We start from the raw sequence: 19,100 nt of genomic DNA, 5'->3' as shown, positions 1-19,100 counted from the left end.
CTGGTGGCTTCTATCCGCTAGTAGGTAGAAAAACACTATGTAAAGTATTTCGCATTTCACTTGTTTACACGTACTGTTTTTCCGCTTACATGAAGTATGCGCTTACTGAAGATGTTTACATCTGAACATCCTCCCTTCCTCTAACCTCTCCACTACCCCTCCCCCCCCCCTGCTGGAAAGAGACCCCTATCACATGGTCGTGTATGACCCCTTAAACAACCCTGCTATTAAGACATATTTATCCAATGTACATCTTTCATTTCAGAGACATGAACTCGCAGGTCTTGCAAGAGGTCGGCATTAGCCCACCAAGGGCCATTTTTTTACACTGAACATTTCAGTAGGAGATGCAAGAGCAAGGGGAACGGTAAAATGAGTTTTTGCTGAAAAGGAAAACCGGTGAGATTCTCCAAAGTTGATCAAAAATATAAAATACAATGTATCCCTTTAAATACCACAATATGTATGTGTATGCCTATATGAGGAAAACAAAACTGCAGTACCCACAATGTACAGTGCTATTAATGGGAAATCCAGGAAGAGGTACGAGTGTCACACATGACATGACGTCCTTGGCAGCAATGAGCTTCTCAATCGCAGTCTCTGCAGAGGACAGAGCTGTGACGTTGGCTGGAGCGCACCCTATAAGGAAAGCGACCGATATCTCAAGTGTCAGTAGTAAAACTAGAAGTACGAGAATTGAGAGACAGAGCAGGTCTGGGTGAACTGCTCTCACGAGCTATGGGACATTGCAAGTTGGCTAGGTAGGATGAACTGATCCTTTTGGATATTGCCAAAGCTGTTCATGTCTTGAGGTCATATTCTGGTAGCAGGCATGGTCGGAGCCCCATAGATGATAAGGGGTGTCCCAGAGATCCTGGGGGAAGGCCTGCTGCATCGCTTGTATGACAGAAGCCACATCCAGTTGTTATCGTTTTGTAGGGTCAGTGGAAGGATTTATGCAACTCCAGGCCAAGTGCCATTCCAGAAGGGCCGACGAGATGCTTTTATGTCCAAAATGGCTGCCCTTTCTGCTTCTCGTCGGTTGGCACCATAGCCTTATTGTAGTACCAGTCCGGTCGTGTTTATGTTTCCAAAGTCTTCCTGCAAATGAGACATCCTTCTTCACCCCGATTACATGGAGGCTTGTCTGCACTCAATCTGTTACCAGAATGGACATATTGTAGAAATTACAGAAGATGCACCAAGGGTTCTCCCAGTTAATGAAGATCATTCTTTGCTTATTCATAAATGATAAACAAGAATTCTGTGAATTCCCTGCAACATTAATTATATGGCTGCATCCAGAATGACCTTCTTGATACTCCTTTGTCCACTAAAAGGCTTTTGAGCTTATCTACAGCCACATTCCTCTGCGATCATATTGGGGTACGGCCTGAAGAGCAGGCCGTCCTCTGTCAAGGTCCCCACATGCAACTTGCCATACTTCTCTGGCACGCAGCAAGGGCCACGCGCCAGTGTTGCGCCACTGTCCCTCATCTTGATGAGGAGGATGACGTGGTTGTTGGTCTCGCTTCGTGTATCCTGCGGAAGCACACACGGTCCCTCACAGTTGTAGGCCACATACTTCGAAGGCAGGATGATGTTGGTGTTCTCGTGGTCAAATCGCAGCTTCATGGTGAACTCCTGAAGCCGACAGAAGGCCTTGCTGTGTGCGCTTCGGTTCTGCCGGGACAGTGTGCTCCTTTTCTGCCAGTACGCCCTGACGGTCTGCAGGGCTTTCAGCAGGAGCAGCGAGTGCAGTTTCTTATGGCCGTAATTGCCCTCTTTCTGCTGCAGGAGGAAGCTTAAGTTGAAGGTGCCATAGCAGCGGTCTAGGAGGATTTTCAGAAGCCTACCGTTGTCACGGATTGCAGGAAGCCGCATCAGTTCGTTCAACACTGCATAGAGCTTGGCCATGAGCTTGTCTAGGAGCTTCCCTTCCAGCTTTCCCTGCATGAGGTGCCGCTCCAGCAGTGACTGACTGCCCTTTGGGAACAGGAACACCAGTGGTTCCTCTGACTCAATCAGCCACTCAATGGCTACCTTCTGTGAGGAGTTGAGCGGGTTGGAAGCAAAGGCCTCTGTGGTCTGGTTGTCAGATTCTAAAGGCAGCACCAGCGTTTCCGGCTGCTCTTTGAAGCTACTCAACACCTGCCCAACAAACCTTGCGAGGATCTCTAGGAAGGCATCAGTGTGTCCCAGCGGGGAGTTCTTTCCATGATAGGTAACTCTGGAATCTTCTGTCTGGGTGTCTGTTGGCAATCTGTGGGGAAAAAGAAATTTTTCTTTAAGAGACAACTATGGAAATGTTTGCTGAGGTCCTGGTGCCACAGGGTGCTGATGTTAACATGACAAACAACTGCAAACATAGCAAACAAGAACTTCACAACGTTGACAAATTGTACCAGCTTCAAATACTCTTCAATGCATTGCATGTTAAAAACATATACTCTGATGACGGAATACTCTTCAATGCATTGCATGTTAAAAACATATACTCTGATGACGGACAGGAATCACTTAGCTCCTACTACCTGCCCCTTTGCCTTCTTACTTTCAGCACACCAGTTCTCTCTGCCTGGTCTCCTGCTTACTCCGTAATGAGATCCCTCAGGTTTATTCTAGAGGATACTTTTGAATACAGTTAGGGCATCATTTTCCAATCCCCCTGAGTGTTACATGAGGTGTTAAAACCAGGGTAAAAGGTGTATATGTATTGTTTAACACTTGGTTTCACACCCAGGGGGATTTTGTAGGCGGAAATCAACGTTTTGGTCTCCTTCACCCACTTTGCCTACCTCAAACAAATGCATTCACGCTAACATGTGAGCGTGAATGCATTTGTTTGAGGAGCATGTTTTAGCACCTTCTAAAACCTGGCGGATAATGCATGTAAATTGGGGACCGCCTAGGTTTGCATGTGTTTATTGAACTTCAACAAATGCTGCATGGAGGAGACAACTGTGAATGTAAGTGTGGTACCCTCTATGTAAAGACTACTTTTTGTAAAAATGCCCCCCCCCTTCTGCTCTCGTGTCCAGTTTAGACTGGCATTTGATGCATGAAAAAGTCAGTAGGACGTTAATTCATCGCCAGTTTCTTTTTTTCGATGAGTTGTTGGCCCTAAAAATTTGAGATGAAAAAACTCATTGAAAAATCGGCGATTGGGGTTAGGGCATATAAGCGGTTAGGGTGAGGGGAGAGGGGTGTCGGATAATCCCCCCGAAATAATAATAAAACAAAACAAAAATCGATTCGTTTTTTCGCCCAAATATTTACAGCAAAAAACGAATAGAAGAAACACGGGTTGAAAGAACATAGAACCAACATGTCCTGACTTGTACCTGGGTTCAGAACCACTACTCAACTGCATTCCTTCCCTCTATAAAGTGTGAGCGAGTAAAGGCACATAGAAAGCACTACAAAGAACAAGCTGCCTCAAGGAGCTCAATTTAAATGTCTCATGGATACTTTTCTTTCACGCATCCCTGAGCTTTAAAATAGCCATGGAAGCCAGCTGGATTCAGAAAGTTTTTCACAGCCACTAGGTGGTGCAAGAGCAACTACCCATCAAGGTGACGTTGGCATTGCAAGCTATATGTTATGGGGTTGGCATTTGAAAGGAAGATCCCGTTAAAAGAGACTGCAAAATGTCCATCTCCCTAAGAATCATTGTGTTTTGCCGAACAGAGCATGACCCCTTTAAGAAAGTGAGCCAGGAGGTGCGGGAAGAGAATGTGGGAGGAAGAGGAAGGGGAGGGGTCAAGGGAAGAGAGAGCCGTTTGGAGATAGAGAATATAGTGGTAAAACGTGAAGCTCAGATTATGCTCCGACTTCTCTTTACTAACTCGAGCAGCAACCATTATAAAACAATAACATGGAAAACAATGACAAAAAACTACAAATTCCAACAGAACCCAGCAATTTTGTAGTTCGTTTTCCATAGGTTGTAAGAAAACCACGTGATCCTCTCCTCCAATCAGCATCACTTCTCCCTTAGAACATTCAACAACTCCGAAGTCCTTCCTCTTTCTTTGCTGCTCGAGCAGCTGAGATAAGTACTCTTTGTTTTTTATTCATGTGGTAACGTGTATTAAGGGTTTATTAGATTACAGGCAGCGCGACTAGCAGACAAGCGCGCAGGGAGGCGCAGGGCGTTGGCAGAGCATATCCGCGGAGAAGACGCGACGGGACTTTTGTTCCGGCGTAGTTTTTCCTCGTTAGGAGGCACTGCAGGCACGGAAGTTCGCAACGGCGCGACGGGACCTCGGGAGTTCCGGCGCCGTTGCGAGCTTGCGTGTCAGGAGTAGGAGACAGTCTACAGAGCTCCTCGGAGCTCACACAATATTATTTTAATCCCTGGCCCTCACAAAGCTCCGTCGATTGGAGCGGACAGCCGTGTGTATAGGAGGAGACACCGGCTTGTATTCTAGTTGTGAACGCCACCTAGTGGCTGAATCTGGTACCGCAGGCAAGGAAACCTGCTCAGAGACGGTGCGCTGCGAAGTCAGCACAGGCACATTGACCCTCATTCTGCCACTGGGGAGGAGGTGAAAGAGGCTACAGCCTCCACTTGACGGGCTCAGTCCCAGGTAAGACTGCTATTAATAAGAGGACTCGCCTAGCTTCTCAATACATATATTGACGGGGGCAGCCCAAGCAAACTGCGCAAGGCACCTTGATAGTTTACAGAGTCAGTGAAAACATGAGCGATTACACCGACGACTCTGACGGCCCTCATGTCAGTGGGCGCCGTATGAGCGAGGCAGTGCAGATGCTGCAGAATGCCGAAAGGCCCCGGGAAGAGAGGGGCATTTTGCAAAGCTTGGTGGCTTTGTCCCAGGGCAAAGCTCGCAAAAAGAGAGGGGGAAGTAAACACAAAACCCGCAGGGGCCGTAGCACCCAGACCCCCCCGGGTTCACCCCACAGATCGGGGAAAAGGAAGGCGAGATCCCGCGAAAGACGGAGGACTAGCTCGAGCGAGTCGGACGACGACTACTGCAAGAGCAGCTCTAGATCTGAGTTTTACACCTCCTCAGAAGACCAGACCTCCCCCGAAGAGGAGGAAAGCCAACCTAAAAAGAAAGGCAGGAGGGAACAGGAGGATCTTCTCAGGGAGGAGTTCGACCCCGATGAGCTTATTCACCCCAGGTCCAATGAATGGGACCCTCCGGAGAAGATCGCGGAATATCTTAGACGGCGCCTGCGGGCACCTTTAAGTAGACAAGCCAGATCTAAATTGAAGGCAGAGTGCCCAAGACCGAGAGTCCCGGACGGGGTAGCAGAGACCCCGGAAATTGACGAGAGAATCCTGACGTTCCTGGGCCGGTATGGCAAGGACTTGAAGAGGGGCATCGACAGATCCTGGCGGTCCTGTCAGGACAAGGTGCTGGAGATGCTAGGACCGGTCACCAAGATCTGGCAACTGGCCGAGGAGGCGAAGGCCAAGAAAGAGCCCATGGACCCGGGCATCATATCTGGCTGGGCTCAGAGGATTATCTGCCTGCTCGGTAACGCAAATACAGCGTTGGCAACCCAAAGGAGAAGGTCGATCCTAATGAAACTGGACTCCAGGCTAGGGGAGATGGCGACATCCGAGCAGGCCACAGCCGCGAGAGGCAAGCTCTTCGGGGACTTGTTCATCAAGGACATGGCGAAATTCGCCAGTACTTATGTATCGATGGACAGGGCCCAATCTTCCCTGAAGAAGATTTTCGGTCAAAGAGTTTTCGACAAGGCTGGAGGAGGAAGGGGCCGCTCGTCCAGCCGTGGCCAGTACAGAGGCTCCTACAAGGACAGAGCTTGGAGACAAGAAGACCGAAGGTCCAACCCCTTCTTCCCTTCTAGGGGAAGAGGCAGGAGTAGAGGTTGGAGGAACAACGGAAGGCAACAGCACCAGAGTCCCTCAGGTGAGAGATGTGAAAGTAATAGAAAGGTCAAATGCAAGTATTCCTCCAGTAGGAGGGAGAGTGAAACTGTATGTCGAAATATGGGAAGAGTTGTCTTCAGATGCTTGGATAAGGCAGACCGTAAGAGGGTTTCAGTTAGAATTTTGGCGAGAACCATATCAGGTAGTGCGGCCAAGACGGATAAAATTCAGCAGAGAAGACAAGGTCCTTCTAGACAAGGAGGTAGAATTGCTAAAGGCAAAGAATGCAATCGGTCCAGCTTCAGAAGGACCAGGGGGTTTTATAAGCAATCTGTTTTTGGTCAAAAAGAGACACAAGGTCAGACCAGTGATAAACCTGAGGGGTTTGAATTACTTTCTGGTGTACAGGCATTTCAAAATGGAAGGCATCCATCTTCTAAGGGATGTTCTCCAGCAAGGAGACTGGCTAGCAAAGATAGACCTCAGGGATGCGTATTTAACGATTCCTATCTGACCAGAACAGACAAAACTCCTCCAGTTCCTTTGGAAGGGACAGAAGTGGGAGTTCAAATGTCTCCCCTTTGGGCTAGCGTCGGCGCCATGGTGTTTCACCAAACATGTGAAACCAGCGGTGACACACCTGAGAGAGCAGGGGATTAGGCTGATTATTTACCTGGACGACATATGTTTAATGTGCCAGGACAAAGAAATTCTGGTTCGACAGGTCCTGTTAACCACGGGGTTACTACAACAGCTGGGATTCCTAATAAATTGAGAGAAGTCACAGTTAGAACCAGCTCAGGATATGGAATTTCTGGGGTTCAGCTTAGAGACAACGCAGGGCATTCTCAAATTACCCCTAGCCAAAGTCAATTCAGTCAAGAGGGAGATCAAGGTGATGATAGCAAAGCAGGAGGTTTCCCTGAGGGAAATAGCGAGGCTTGTAGGACGTCTGTCATCATCGATACAGGCGATATTCCCAGGGCCCCTGCATTACAGGGCGTTGCAGAGGTTGAAGATCAACCATCTCAGAAGAGGTTTTTCTTACGAACAGAAAGTGAGGCTATCACAGGAAGCGAGACTGGAGCTAGAATGGTGGTTCTGCCACATGGAAGCCTGGAATGGCCGGGCGATATTTGGTTCATCCCCGGACCTGGTGATAGAGTCCGACGCCAGCCGCTGGGGATGGGGAGCCAGATGTGGAGACCAGTCGACAGGAGGGAGATGGTCGAGAGAGGAATTGGGTCTCCACATCAATTGCCTGGAGCTTCTAGCGGGCTCCTTCGCGATTCAGTGCTGGACACAGAAAGGTGCGAAATCGTCCATTCTCTTGAAGATGGACAACATTTCGGCAGTCAGATACATAAATCGACTGGGCGGAACAAGGTCGCAGAAGCTGACGGAGATGGCCAAGGAGTTTTGGCAGATCTGCCTCCAGAAGGGAATAAGCGTGAGAGCAGAACATTTGCCGGGGGAGCTCAATCTGGTAGCAGATTGGAACTCAAGATACCTGAGGGACTCCAGCGACTGGCAGCTGGGCTCAGTATTCCAGGAATTAATGCGCCGCAGGGGTCCCTGTCAGACGGATCTCTTCGCTTCCAGGCTGAACAGGAAGCTCTCCAGATTTTACAGTTGGAGACCGGATCCGGAAGCGACAGCGACGGACGCTTTTCTCCAGGTCTGGGGACCAGCAAGGGAATACGGGTTTCCCCCTTTCTCCTTGATAGCGCGCACAGTTGCGCAGGTCAGACGTCAGCTAGCAACAGTGATCCTGATAACGCCAGACTGGAGAGGCCAAGCTTGGTTTCCGGATCTTCTGGAGCTGTCGTTTGAAGCCCCTATTCGGCTGCCAGCCAGGGAGGATATACTGCTAAATCCGGCAGGAGAGATCCATCCATTGGTCAGGTCAGGGAGCTTGAGTCTTTTGGCTTGGGCGATTTCAGGGAGAACTGGTCTAAGCCAGGACTTTCAGGCACAGCTCAGGAATTCATCAGGGAGTCTTGGGCTCCGGCGACAGGCAAGGCATATAGAGTGGCATGGCATAGATGGAGTGATTGGTGTCTGGAGAGACAGGTTGATCCCGTATATACAGATGTAGTACACATAGTGAATTTCTTGGCAGCGCAGGCAGCACAGGCGAAGGCCTACAGGACCATTAATAATTATAGGTCGGCGATTTCAGCAGGCCATGCGTACATAGAAAATAAGCCTGTAGGCGAGCATCTCTTGGTGTGTAGGCTTCTGAAGGGCATTAGGTGTATGAGACCTCCCGCTCCCAGATACTCTCGTTTGTGGGATGTGAGTATAGTTTTAAGGATGTTTGAAAGTTGGCCGGACAATGAATACTTGTCTCGGAAAGCAGTGTGGGCTAAATTAACTACCCTTCTGTGTCTTATTTCTTGTAAAAGGGTCTCGGACGTGAGAGCTTTAGAAGCGAACAGAAAATCTTTTTCACCTTCAGGGGTAATATTTTTCATAGCGAGGAGGACAAAGACGAATATTAAGTCTGTGGAGTACATGGCCTTCCCGGACAAGCCTAAGTTGTGCCCAGTTAGGTGCTTGAAAGTGTACGAACAAAAAGCGAATGAAGTGAGACCTGCGGGAGTAAACCAGCTACTGATAGCGATTAGGAAACCTTTTAGAGCAGTAGCATCAGCCACCTTAGCTAGATGGGTCAGGTGGTGCATGGCCGAGGCAGGGCTAGACGTGCAACAGTTCGGAGCACATTCTACACAAGGTGCTATGGCATCGTCTGCCTTCCTGGCAGGGGCTCGTCTGGAAGATGTCCTAAAGGCGGCAGACTGGTCTAATGAGGAGACCTTTAAGAATTTCTATTTTAGACCAGTGGAGCGAGTAGCATCGTTGGTGGTAGGTAAGCTTTAAACGAGCATGATCTGAGCCTCCGAGTCTTGACATAGAATACAGATTTTCCACACATTCGTTACAGAAAGTCATAATTCTATTAAAGACTCGGAGGCGAAAGATTATTCCACCCAATTTCAATCGCTATGATATAAGTTATGTTGTCATGTTGTAAATAATGCAATCTTGTTGGAAATAATGCAATCTTGTCTTGGGATAATAATGGTATTGCTATGCGATTGCCCACCCGTCCATGATGGGATTTCTAACGGCTTATGTTTGTTTCAGGAGCGGAACAGAAAGCGACAACTTGAGAAGATCAGCTGGAACAAGTCGTCTACCGGTTGGGGCGCGAGTTTATCAGTTCAGCGAAAGAAAGAGGAAGGACTTCGGAGTTGTTGGATGTTATAAGGGAGAAGTGATGCTGATTGGAGGAGAGGATCACGTGGTTTTCTTACAACCTATGGAAAACGAACTACAAAATTGCTGGGTTCTGTTGGAATTTGTAGTTTTTTGTCATTGTTTTCCATGTTATTGTTTTATAATGGTTGCTGCTCAAGTTAGTAAAGAGAAGTCAGAGCATAATCTTTCGCCTCTGAGTCTTTAATAGAATCATGACTTTCTGTAACGAATGTGTGGAAAATCTGTATTGTCAGACTCCGGCATGTTCAATGTAAGAGTGCATGAGACAACCCACGACATACTGCCTATTATTAGCACTGTGGCTTCCAAACCTTTTTTAATTCTTTTTATTTGTGTTCTATGATTTAATTAAAGGGGATTTAAACCCTCACGCTTCTTTCTTTTGTCTTTAAACAACCGTTTCTTTACTTACCTTTCTTTGCTTAAAGTTTTTTTCTGTATTCACTTTTACCAAATAATTCCCTTACACTTCTTACATTTACTTCCATTTTGACTGTTTTGATCGACATTTGGACCCAAAAAGATGACACCATGTCGAACATTCACCAGTTCGATCTATTATAGTCTCTCACAGCTTTTTGTATTGTTGACACTTGGACATGCTACAATTCCAGGAGTGACACTGCAGGTACATTAGCTTAGCTGCACGTTACCTCTCCTCAGTTCCTTTATAGTTTGGGCTATTTAGCGCCACCTATAAGCCGACAACTATTGCATTTGAGTATAGATAATGAGAAATGGCATACGAGAAGGGACACAGGGCTTGTAGGCATTGTTTCGTTACTTGCCCACCCATTGACTACCCATGGCCATGCTAATCCCGATGGTCATTCCCACCCAATTCCTGCCCCTCCCAGCCCAAAACACCTCCTGATGGGAACTCATGGAGCTCTTTTTAACCAAGCCTTAACATCAAAGTTTACACTCTAAGTGCCTGTCAGTCCTTTTTAAAAGCAGTCTTATGAGAGTTAATTACTTAATTGGAGCTGTAAACACGCTATTGGTGTGATACAAATTTCTAAACCAGGTCTGCCTTCAGCCACTCGATTTAGAAGCACTATGCGTGTCATTCACTGAAGTCCTGATTAAAACAAGCATTAGCAAAGCTAACAGTTTTGGTTTGTGTATAAATATTGGGCATTTGCCAGGCACTGCTATTAGATGCCAAGGTACTGGCATCATTTTGCACCTGCTTCCATCAATGGCCAATTAATACCAGTGTGCAAGTGCCTGGCGAGTGCCTTTCCCATGCCTACACAAACGCTCAAACTGTGGGCATTTCCAATTCGTGTTTTAAACACGGCGGACGCCATTTACAACATGTATCAGACTGCAAAACGCCAGCTGTCGGTGTCAAATCCAATACAACGATGTATTTGGTGCCTAGTGCCAGATTCTGACGACTGTCTGTCTTGCCAGTCGATGCATCTGGAATCAGGCTCCCTCCCCCAGTGGAGGGTCTGCGGGGTGGGCGGGGTAGGAAGCGCCTGGACAGCAGGGGAAATAGGCAGCTGCAGGGAGCAGCCGCTGAGAACTGGCTGAAGGTGTGGGCACACGCACCCAGCTCAACAATGGATGTGTAGCGGGGGGAGCGACGGAATAGGCTTTAAAATAAGGGTCAGAGAAGCTGGAGTGAGCCTACCTCAGGGCAGAGATAGAGATGACTGTTGTAAAAAAATACACAGGAGACCTGGAGCGGCGCTGGTTGGACCTCTTTAGTGTGGTTCCAGTGACAGCTTGTCATTGCAGCTTACACAACCGATTGTGAACTCTGAGGCAACAGGCCCTCTGTTATGCTGGACGTAAATGGTGGCAAAATATCTATGATGAAATTTATCTCAGTCAATAAGAGGAGCACCGGAGGCTCAACATGCTCCGTGCCCTCTGCTCCGGATTCTGGCGCTTTTCGCGCATTGGAGCCCTTCACTTCAGTAATCGGACGAGATCTCACGAGACTGGAGGTCTCGCGATATCTCTACACACCTCCCCTTGATAATGCAGAACAGTTTATTGCATAACATAGTCTTTGTATCTCACCGGTCTTCTGCATTCTCCTCTCGGCCTATCTTCTTTCTCGCTGCTGGTGTCCAGTACCTGACCAGTTCCCTGGACGGCTTCCGGTGCATCTCTTTCAACGTCTTCTGCCGTGAACTCTCTCACTCCTGCTTCTAGTTCTTGTTCACGCCCAGTCTCTCTGTCTGGTTCTTCATGGGTGTTGGGTTCCTCCTGTGGGTTTTCTCCTTCCCGACGCTTCTCGAACATGGCTACTCTCTCCATGTTCCATGTGCGACCATCTTCGGTGAGGACGTAGTTGGTTCCTCTATGAATCACTCTTATTGGTTGACTGAACTTAGAGCCAGTCATTTGGTCCTTGGTTGGTCGGCCTATTTTAATCCAGTCACCTTCTTTTACTTTTCGACCTTGGGTTGTCCTCCTTCTGTCGCTCCACCTTTTCATGCATGCCTCACTGTTCTCTAATCTCCATACTACTTCCGACATATCTTCTTCAGCGTCTTCTCTTACTCTGGCCAACCAGGGTGGCACTAGTGTGGACGCTGCTCTCCTCCCTCTCAACATGCGAAATGGGGATATTTGGGTGATCCCGTTAGGCGTTAGCCTGTGAGCCGCTATGGCCTCTTTGACCCTTTTGAGGGGACCCATCCCTTAAGTGGTCGCCAGCTGGATGGCTTCTTTGATAAACCTATTGGCTCTCTCCACAAGTCCATTTGCTTGGGGATGGTACAAGGTTGCTGTCTTTTGACAAATGTTGTGTTTCTGCAGGAATTACTCCATGTCTCTTGATACCAACTGTACTCCGTTGTCTGTTACTAATTTGCTGGGGAGACCCTCCTTCTGAAAGATAGATGTGAGAACTTCTATCACAGTGGCAGTCGTGATGTTGGGGACAAACTCTGCTTCCACCCACTTTGACAAATTATCCACCAGTACTATACTGTACTGATGTTCAGGTATCATCGCCTCCAGTGGACCGATAAAGTCCAGTCCCAGTTTCGACCATACTGCTTCGGGGATCTCCGTGGGAACCATGGGGGCCTGTCTGACTTTCAGGCGTTTATCACTGTTGAGACACTCGTGGCATCTCTCAATCATTGTGCGAATTTACTGATCCATGGAGGGCCACCAGTATGCCTCTCTTACTCTTCGCAGCATCATTGTGTTCCCTAGATGCCTTGCGTGGCCTCTGCATATAATGATTTCCCTCATCCCCGTTGGTGGTATCACTTGGTCGTTTTTCATGATTAGCCCATCCGCCTCTGAAACTTCCTCTGCCACTTTCCAGTACAGCCTCATACCTTCTGGCACTGACCTTTCATCTGGCCATCCATTCCTGATCCATTCCCTGATTCTCACCATGGTGGGGTCTTTCCCATCTTCTTCATTCCAATGTCTCTTGCTTAGTTCGAGGTAGTTTGAGGCCTTGAGGTCTTGGATGGACACCTCTACGCATTCCTCCTGTAGGAAGGTGATGGCTTTGTCTTTGTCCTCGTGTAATCTTGACATGCAGTCTGCCTGCGCATTTTTCCATCCCGCTATGTGATTTATCTCGAAATGTGTATTTCTGCAGCTTGGCCGCTAAGCGTGCCAACCTGGGTGTCAACACTTTTGTACCTCCTGGACTGAGCATGTGAATGAGGGACTTATGGCCACTGACTAGTTTAAATTTTGTGCCCCATACGTACATTTTGAAATGTTCAACCGCCCATGCACACGCCAACATTTCTTTTTCAACTGTAGAGTAATATTGTTCAGTTGTGGATAAGGCCTTGGAGGCGAATGCCACTATGTGTTCTGCGTCTCCTTTCCTTTGGGTGAGGCCCGCTCCTCATCCGCACGTGCTGGCATCTTTGGTGCTGACGGTGCAACACTCTGGATTCAACAGTATGGATTCAGGCACGATGCTTCCACTATGTGTTGTTTGATACTTTCTACCGCTTTCTTCTGGGCTTCTTGCCATGTGAATTATGTCCCTTTTTTTTAATAGGTCTCGCAGTGGTGCCTAAGTTTCTGAAAACTTGGGGATGAATTTGGCATAGTACTCTGCTAGTCCTAGGAATGACCTCACTTCATCCTTGTTTGTCGGCTCGGGAGCTTTGATTATTGCACGCAGCAGGTTTTGTTTGGGGCTTATGTCTTGTGATGAAACCTTTTTTTAAAACATATTTATTTTAAACCAAGGCAGGACAGGTTATAAATAACATTGCATGACAACTTTGCTTGTATTTAATAGTTCCTTCAAGTCCATACTCTTCCCCGCCCCCTTCCCTGTTCCTCACTCTGGTCCCCCATCTCCCTCCCCAAGTTCTCCCAGTCCACAGCTCAGCCCGCTGCCCCCGCCTCTCAAGTGGTCTCCTGATCCTTCAGAGCCCATCGGGTGTTGATCAGTTTGAATGTCAAGGTGGGGAAATCGCTGGTCATAGTCCAGTACTGGGGCCCAGAGGTTCTGAAAGTGGTGCAGGACTCCCGCTCTCGCCGCGGTTACCTTTTCCGCGATCAGGATGTCCCAAAGTTTTCTCCACCAGTGAGCCATGCAGGGACCGTCCAGGGACTTCCAGAAACGGGCCAGCACAGTTCTGCCTGCCAGGAGGCATTGCGTTAATAGTTTTGCTCTGTTTCCGGAGCGGGGGTAGATCCCGGGGGTCGGGACCCCCAGTAGGATGGTTTCAGGATCCAGTGGGAGAGTGGTCCCGGTAATCTGTTCGATAGTCGACAGGCACCTATCCCAGAATTGCTGAATCTTGGGGCAGGTCCACCACATGTGGAAGAAGGAGCCAGGCTGGGCGCAGCCCCTCCAGCAGGAGCACTCCACTCATGGGTTCATGTGGTGTAACCTGAGCGGGGTAGTACCATCGCAGCATGAGCTTGTATGCGCATTCGTTGTTGGTGACACAGTTGGATGAGGTGTGGGTGCGTGTCCAGATGTCCACCCAAGTTTGGTTGTCAATCGAGTGACCTATGTCTGCCTCCCATTGTGCCATGCATCGAGTTGTTGCCATTAGGAAGTCCCCCAGAAAGCGTCTGTATAGGGTTGAGGTTCTGCCTCTAGCTGGTAGGTACTTAAGCGTGTAGCTGCCTGGGGGGTCTGGGGGTGGGAGCACCAGTGGCGGAGCTGGCAGTAGGTGAATCTATCTCCCTCCTGGAGTTGAAACATCTCCTTGCACGTTCGAAGGTGCGGGGTTTGTTCCCAAAGTATGGCTGTTCCAGGGTTTCGAGGCCCCCGTCTATCCAGTTTTGGAAGTTACGAGGATTCGCCACCGGCGAGAAGTTCAGGTTATGAAAGATTGGTGAGAGAGGGCTTTGGCCTCTCGGGATTCCCTTCCGTTTCAGGACCCAGTCGCAGGAGCTTAGAGTGTTTTTGGCATCCGCAAAATGTTCCTTCAGCGCTTTCTGAGGGGGGCTGGATATGTGGGGGAATCGCAGGGGGAGCGAGAGCTGAGCTTGCTCCAGTTCTACCCATCTGGGGCGGGCTCTGCTTATCTGCCATGCGTGAATGTGTGCCAGCTGCGCTGCCGCCCTATATGCCTGGAGATCGGGGACCCCCAGTCCCCCGAGCCTGGCATTACACACCAGGGTCTTGTTGGAGATTCTGGCCTTCTTTCCCCTCCATATAAGCTTTAGCATTTTCCTCTGTAGATCCTGAAGGACTGGTGCTGGGATGGCTACTGCGAGGGAGGAGCAGGCGTAGAGGAATCTCAGAAGCAAGTCCATTTTGGTGGCCGTGATCCGTCCCATTAGTGAGATTTCCTGCATCATCCAGCGCTTCAGGCCCCCCTCCAGTTCTCAAAATAGTCTGGGGAAGTTTGCCTGATAAGTGTCATTTGGGTTTGCCGAGATGTGAACTCCCAGATAGGGGATGGACCCTTCCCGCCACTTGATTGGGCACAGCTTGGTTAGTGCCTCCCATTCCTCCCGTTGGAGGCCGATGCCAAGGGCCACTGATTTGGAGAAGTTGACAGTGAAGTCGGTGACCGCCCCGAAATTCTTTATTTCTGCCAAGGCGTGCCTCGCTGAGGTGCTAGCTTCTGAGAGCGTCAGCAATGCGTCGTCGGCGTACAGTGCAATTTTGTGTTGAGGTGGGCCCACCTGCGGGCCCTTGATGAGTTTATTCCGCCTGATCCTCTGGGCGAAGGGTTCCATTGTTAGGGCGAAGAGGAGGGGAGACAGCGGGCAGCCCTGTCTTGTCCTGCAGGTCATAAGGATTGGGGCTGAGAGGGCGCCATTGATCCTCAGGATGGTTTTAGGGGCTTTGAAGTTGACCAGAACCATGGACCGGAATGCTGGGCCGAAGCAGAAGGCCTCTAGGGTGCACTCCATGAATGACCAGTCTACCCTGTTGAAAGCTTTGATGGCGTCTAGGGCCATCAGGGCGAGGCCTTGGCAGTTTCGGTGGGTGATGTCTACCAGGTTCAGGGTTCTTCGGATATTGTCTCTGCGGTTCTGTGCAGAATGAAGCCCATCTGGTCAAGGTGGATTATATCTGGAAGTATGTGGGACAGTCGGTTGGCCAGGATCTTGGAGTAAAGGTTGGCATCTATGTTTAGTAGGGCGATAGGTCTGTACGAAGCTGGGTCTCTCGGGTCCTTCCCTGGCTTAGGAAGGACAGTTGTGGACTCCTGCATTGAAGGGGTCACCAAGCCCGTCTCCTTGAATGAGTTGAACAGTGTCACCAGATGGGGGATCAGCTGGGGTTTGAATATTTTATAGAATCTCGAGGAGAATCCGTCCTAGCCTGGGGCCCGTGATTTAAGAGCTTTGATGGCTTTGTTGACCTCTTCGTCTGTTATTGGTGCCTCCAGCTTCTTTCTCGTGGGGTCGGACAGGCGTGGCAAAACAGCCCCCCGCAGGTATTCCTTTTGTTTGTACCGATCTCATGGAGGTGCAGTCATGACGTGGGTTAGGTGGTCCACTGCCAGTTGTTGTTTCTTCATCTCAGAATAGTGAATCACCCCTTGTGGGTCTCGGAGCCCTGCAATGGTATTGGTACGTCTCGTTTTGGCAAGCTTAGCTACCAGTAGCTTGTTAGATTTGTTCTTGGCATAAGAGAATTGTCTGGTCTTGGCCAATAGTTGCGCGGAATGCTCAGCGTAGTGGGCCTCCAGCTTCTTTCTGGCTGAGCGGAGGGCTCATTGAGATCTGGGGGACCACCCGTTCTTCTTTTGGGCTTCTTCTGCTGTTTGCAGTTCCTCTTCCAGGGCTTGCCGGATTTGTCTCCGGTCCCGGTGGAATGCCACCCCTTGCGCTATCAGGGCTCCCCTAACCACTGCTTTCATCGCGTCCCAGTTGTGAGCAGGGGAGGTGTCTATGACTGGGTTCTCCTCAAAGAAGTTCCTAATGGTGGTTGCGATCTTGTCTCTAATTAGCATGTCATTGAGGATCGGGTCGTAGAGCAACCATCTACGTGGGGTGTTGGCTTTGGGGTCCTGGATTCAAAGCTCCATTATTATAGGGGCATGGTCTGATAGGATCCTTGGGCTGATGGATACCTCATTGGTGAAGGCGAAGGTTTGGGGCGAAGATAGGAGGAGGTCAATCCTAGAGAAGATTCGATGAACATGGGAGAAAAGGAATAATCTTTCTCGGTGGGGTGGAGCACCCGCCATGAGTCCACTACTTCCAGGGTTCTGAAAAGGCGCATGAGGCTAAGGGCCTGCATGAAATCACCAGGGGTGGGGGGTGGATTCTAGTGGGGTCTGGTACTCCATTGAAGTCTCCTCCTATTATTGTTTGGCCTTCTATGAAGCCCAAGAGGGAGGAACCCAATGAGTCGTAAAAGATTGCCTGCCCCGAATTGGGGGGCGTATGCTGACACAAAGGTCCCCCAGCAAAAGGCATTTGACAGCCACGAAGCGGCCCGCTGGGCAGGTTATAGTGTCCAATATCTGGGGATTCAGGTCTTTCCTAAGTAGGATCGCTGTGCCCCCCTTCTTAGAGTCTCTCAAGGCAAAGAACTGGCGTGGGTATATACTGGATCGTAGGCGTGGGTTGAAAGCGTGCTGTCCTGCTCTTGGGGTTTTAACACCGGCCCCCAACGGGAGGCCAACTTTTTAACTGGTGGGGTGGGCAACTTTGTGAGTGCAGCCCAACCCCTACCCAACAGGGCCAATTGAGACAGTAGGAACAACATGTGTTTCCAAGGACACTAAGATGGAACGTACCTTGGAATGGGCATGGGCCGTGGGTGAAGCCTGCCGCAATGGGTAACAATAAACTTGTGCAGGGCCGGAACTGATGCTTCGCATTAGCAAAGGGTCAGGTGCCTCGGATGATAGTGCAGCAATGGTGTCATGATGCCTGCCCCCGGAAGACCAGACCAGGCCCAGCAGCCCCGGAAGCAGGCATCATGCCACTTGGAGCATGCCCAAAAGCCCCAGTTAGGGGCTGTTTGGGTACAGTCCTGGCACCTATGGCGCCAGGCTCATAAAGATAAAGTCAGTCCTGGCGCCATGGGCACCAGGCTCATTATTGATAACTTACCTGAAGCAGACCATGCTGCATACTCACCTGAGGCAGACCATGCTGCATGAAGACTCAAGTCAAATGAGGCTTAGGAGGGACTATTTTACTGAAGGGACTATTTTGTTACTTGGGTGGGGCTGTGGAAGAATACTTACCTGGATCTTCTTCCAAGGCTATTTAAACCACGCCCGGACAGCCACACGTGTTTCGCGTTATTCTGCTTGCTGCAGCGTAACGCTCACCGTGTTTTCAGCAGCTCCAGTCTTCAGCCACGCCCGCTTCAGTCCTGGGACTCCTGAAACAAGAAGAAAAGAAGGATAAAGGTTAGAACAGGAGTTTTAACTTTAATCCTTACCTGAATCCTGATCCATTTCGCCACGGAGCTGAAAGACAGAAGTCTTTGAAGCATCGCTTCGCATTCCTACGGCGCCGCACTGAACTCACCTGCTTGGCGGTACTTCAGCATTCCATCACGCTCTCTCCATCTCGCGGCCGCCCTCCGACACCTAAGGAGACAAAGACAGCAAGGTGAGCAAGGGGACTCTCTAAGGCTATACAAGCTACCCCCAAGGACTTACCTGATTTACCACGGGGGGTACTCACCTCATCTCGGGTCGGTGCAGTCAACTCTGCTTCATCGCCGTACCCCGGCCCCATAAGGGGAAAACCACAATAGACTTACCTGAATCTTACCAATTGCCATTTGGAAATCTTCGAGTGGATTAATCGGCAACCTGCAAGGAATCGGACAGAGTGAAGATCAGACATTTGAACTCTTATGAACAATTGGACTTTGGAGTCAATACTAGAACTCACCAATTCCTCTACGCCAGTGAAGTAACTGGTCATCAACGCGCCCCTGCGGTCGACGCAGGATGGAGAGCTCATCCTTCCAAACCATCAGGTGAGACTAAGGAGGGGACATCAAGAGTGATCTGTGGGAAGACAACGGGAGTGGGGAAGGTGGGTTGACACTCAATTCCACGGGTGGTTAATTCCCCTTCTCCTTTGCAGAAGAATATTCCTGCGAGCCAGACAAACTAGGCAGAGCGGACCAGTCCAGTCAGTCATCTCGGCGCTACACGTCACACTGGTGGAAACAACAGCGGCCCAGTTCCGGTCGACGCCCCCGTGGGAACCAGGTGAGCGTAACAAATGGGTCCTTTATTATGACTTAAGATCTGATTACCTCCTCCTGTTGTTTCGAGATGCCCTCGACCATGAGGACCGTCTGGGTTGCGGGGGAGGGGCTGACTCGGGGCTCCCTGTTGCCTCCGGGCTCGGCGAAACGGTCTCCTTGGGGGAAGACAGGTGCATGATCTTGCTGGCATCTTCCAGGTGACTGATTCTCCGCAGAGAGCCGTTAAATGAAAATTGCAGTGCCGTTGGGAAAAGCCATCTGTACCGGACTTGTCATTCCTGAAGGAAGAGGGCCAGGGGTCGGAGCGCCTTTCTCCTCTGGCGAGTC

At 49.7% G+C, this 19,100-nt stretch overlaps 1 protein-coding gene across 1 annotated transcript in view; it reads right to left on the bottom strand.

Moving 5' to 3' along the window:
• Window positions 1–205: 205 nt before the first annotated feature.
• AMH (anti-Mullerian hormone) overlaps window positions 206–19,100 on the bottom strand; it is a 34,430-nt gene continuing 15,535 nt past the window's right edge. Inside the window, exon 2 of the mRNA XM_069649522.1 lies at window positions 206–2,266. Within this exon, the coding sequence (XP_069505623.1) occupies window positions 1,354–2,266 (913 nt within the window). The 3' untranslated portion in view covers window positions 206–1,353. The remainder of the gene's footprint in view (window positions 2,267–19,100) is intronic.

Source organism: Ambystoma mexicanum, chromosome 1p (assembly GCF_040938575.1).
Source record: "Ambystoma mexicanum isolate Mex_15411 chromosome 1p, UKY_AmexF1_1, whole genome shotgun sequence".
NCBI lineage: Eukaryota > Metazoa > Chordata > Amphibia > Caudata > Ambystomatidae > Ambystoma > Ambystoma mexicanum.
Note: the sequence above shows the minus strand (reverse complement) of the source record. Positions and strands in the feature narration are given on the sequence as shown.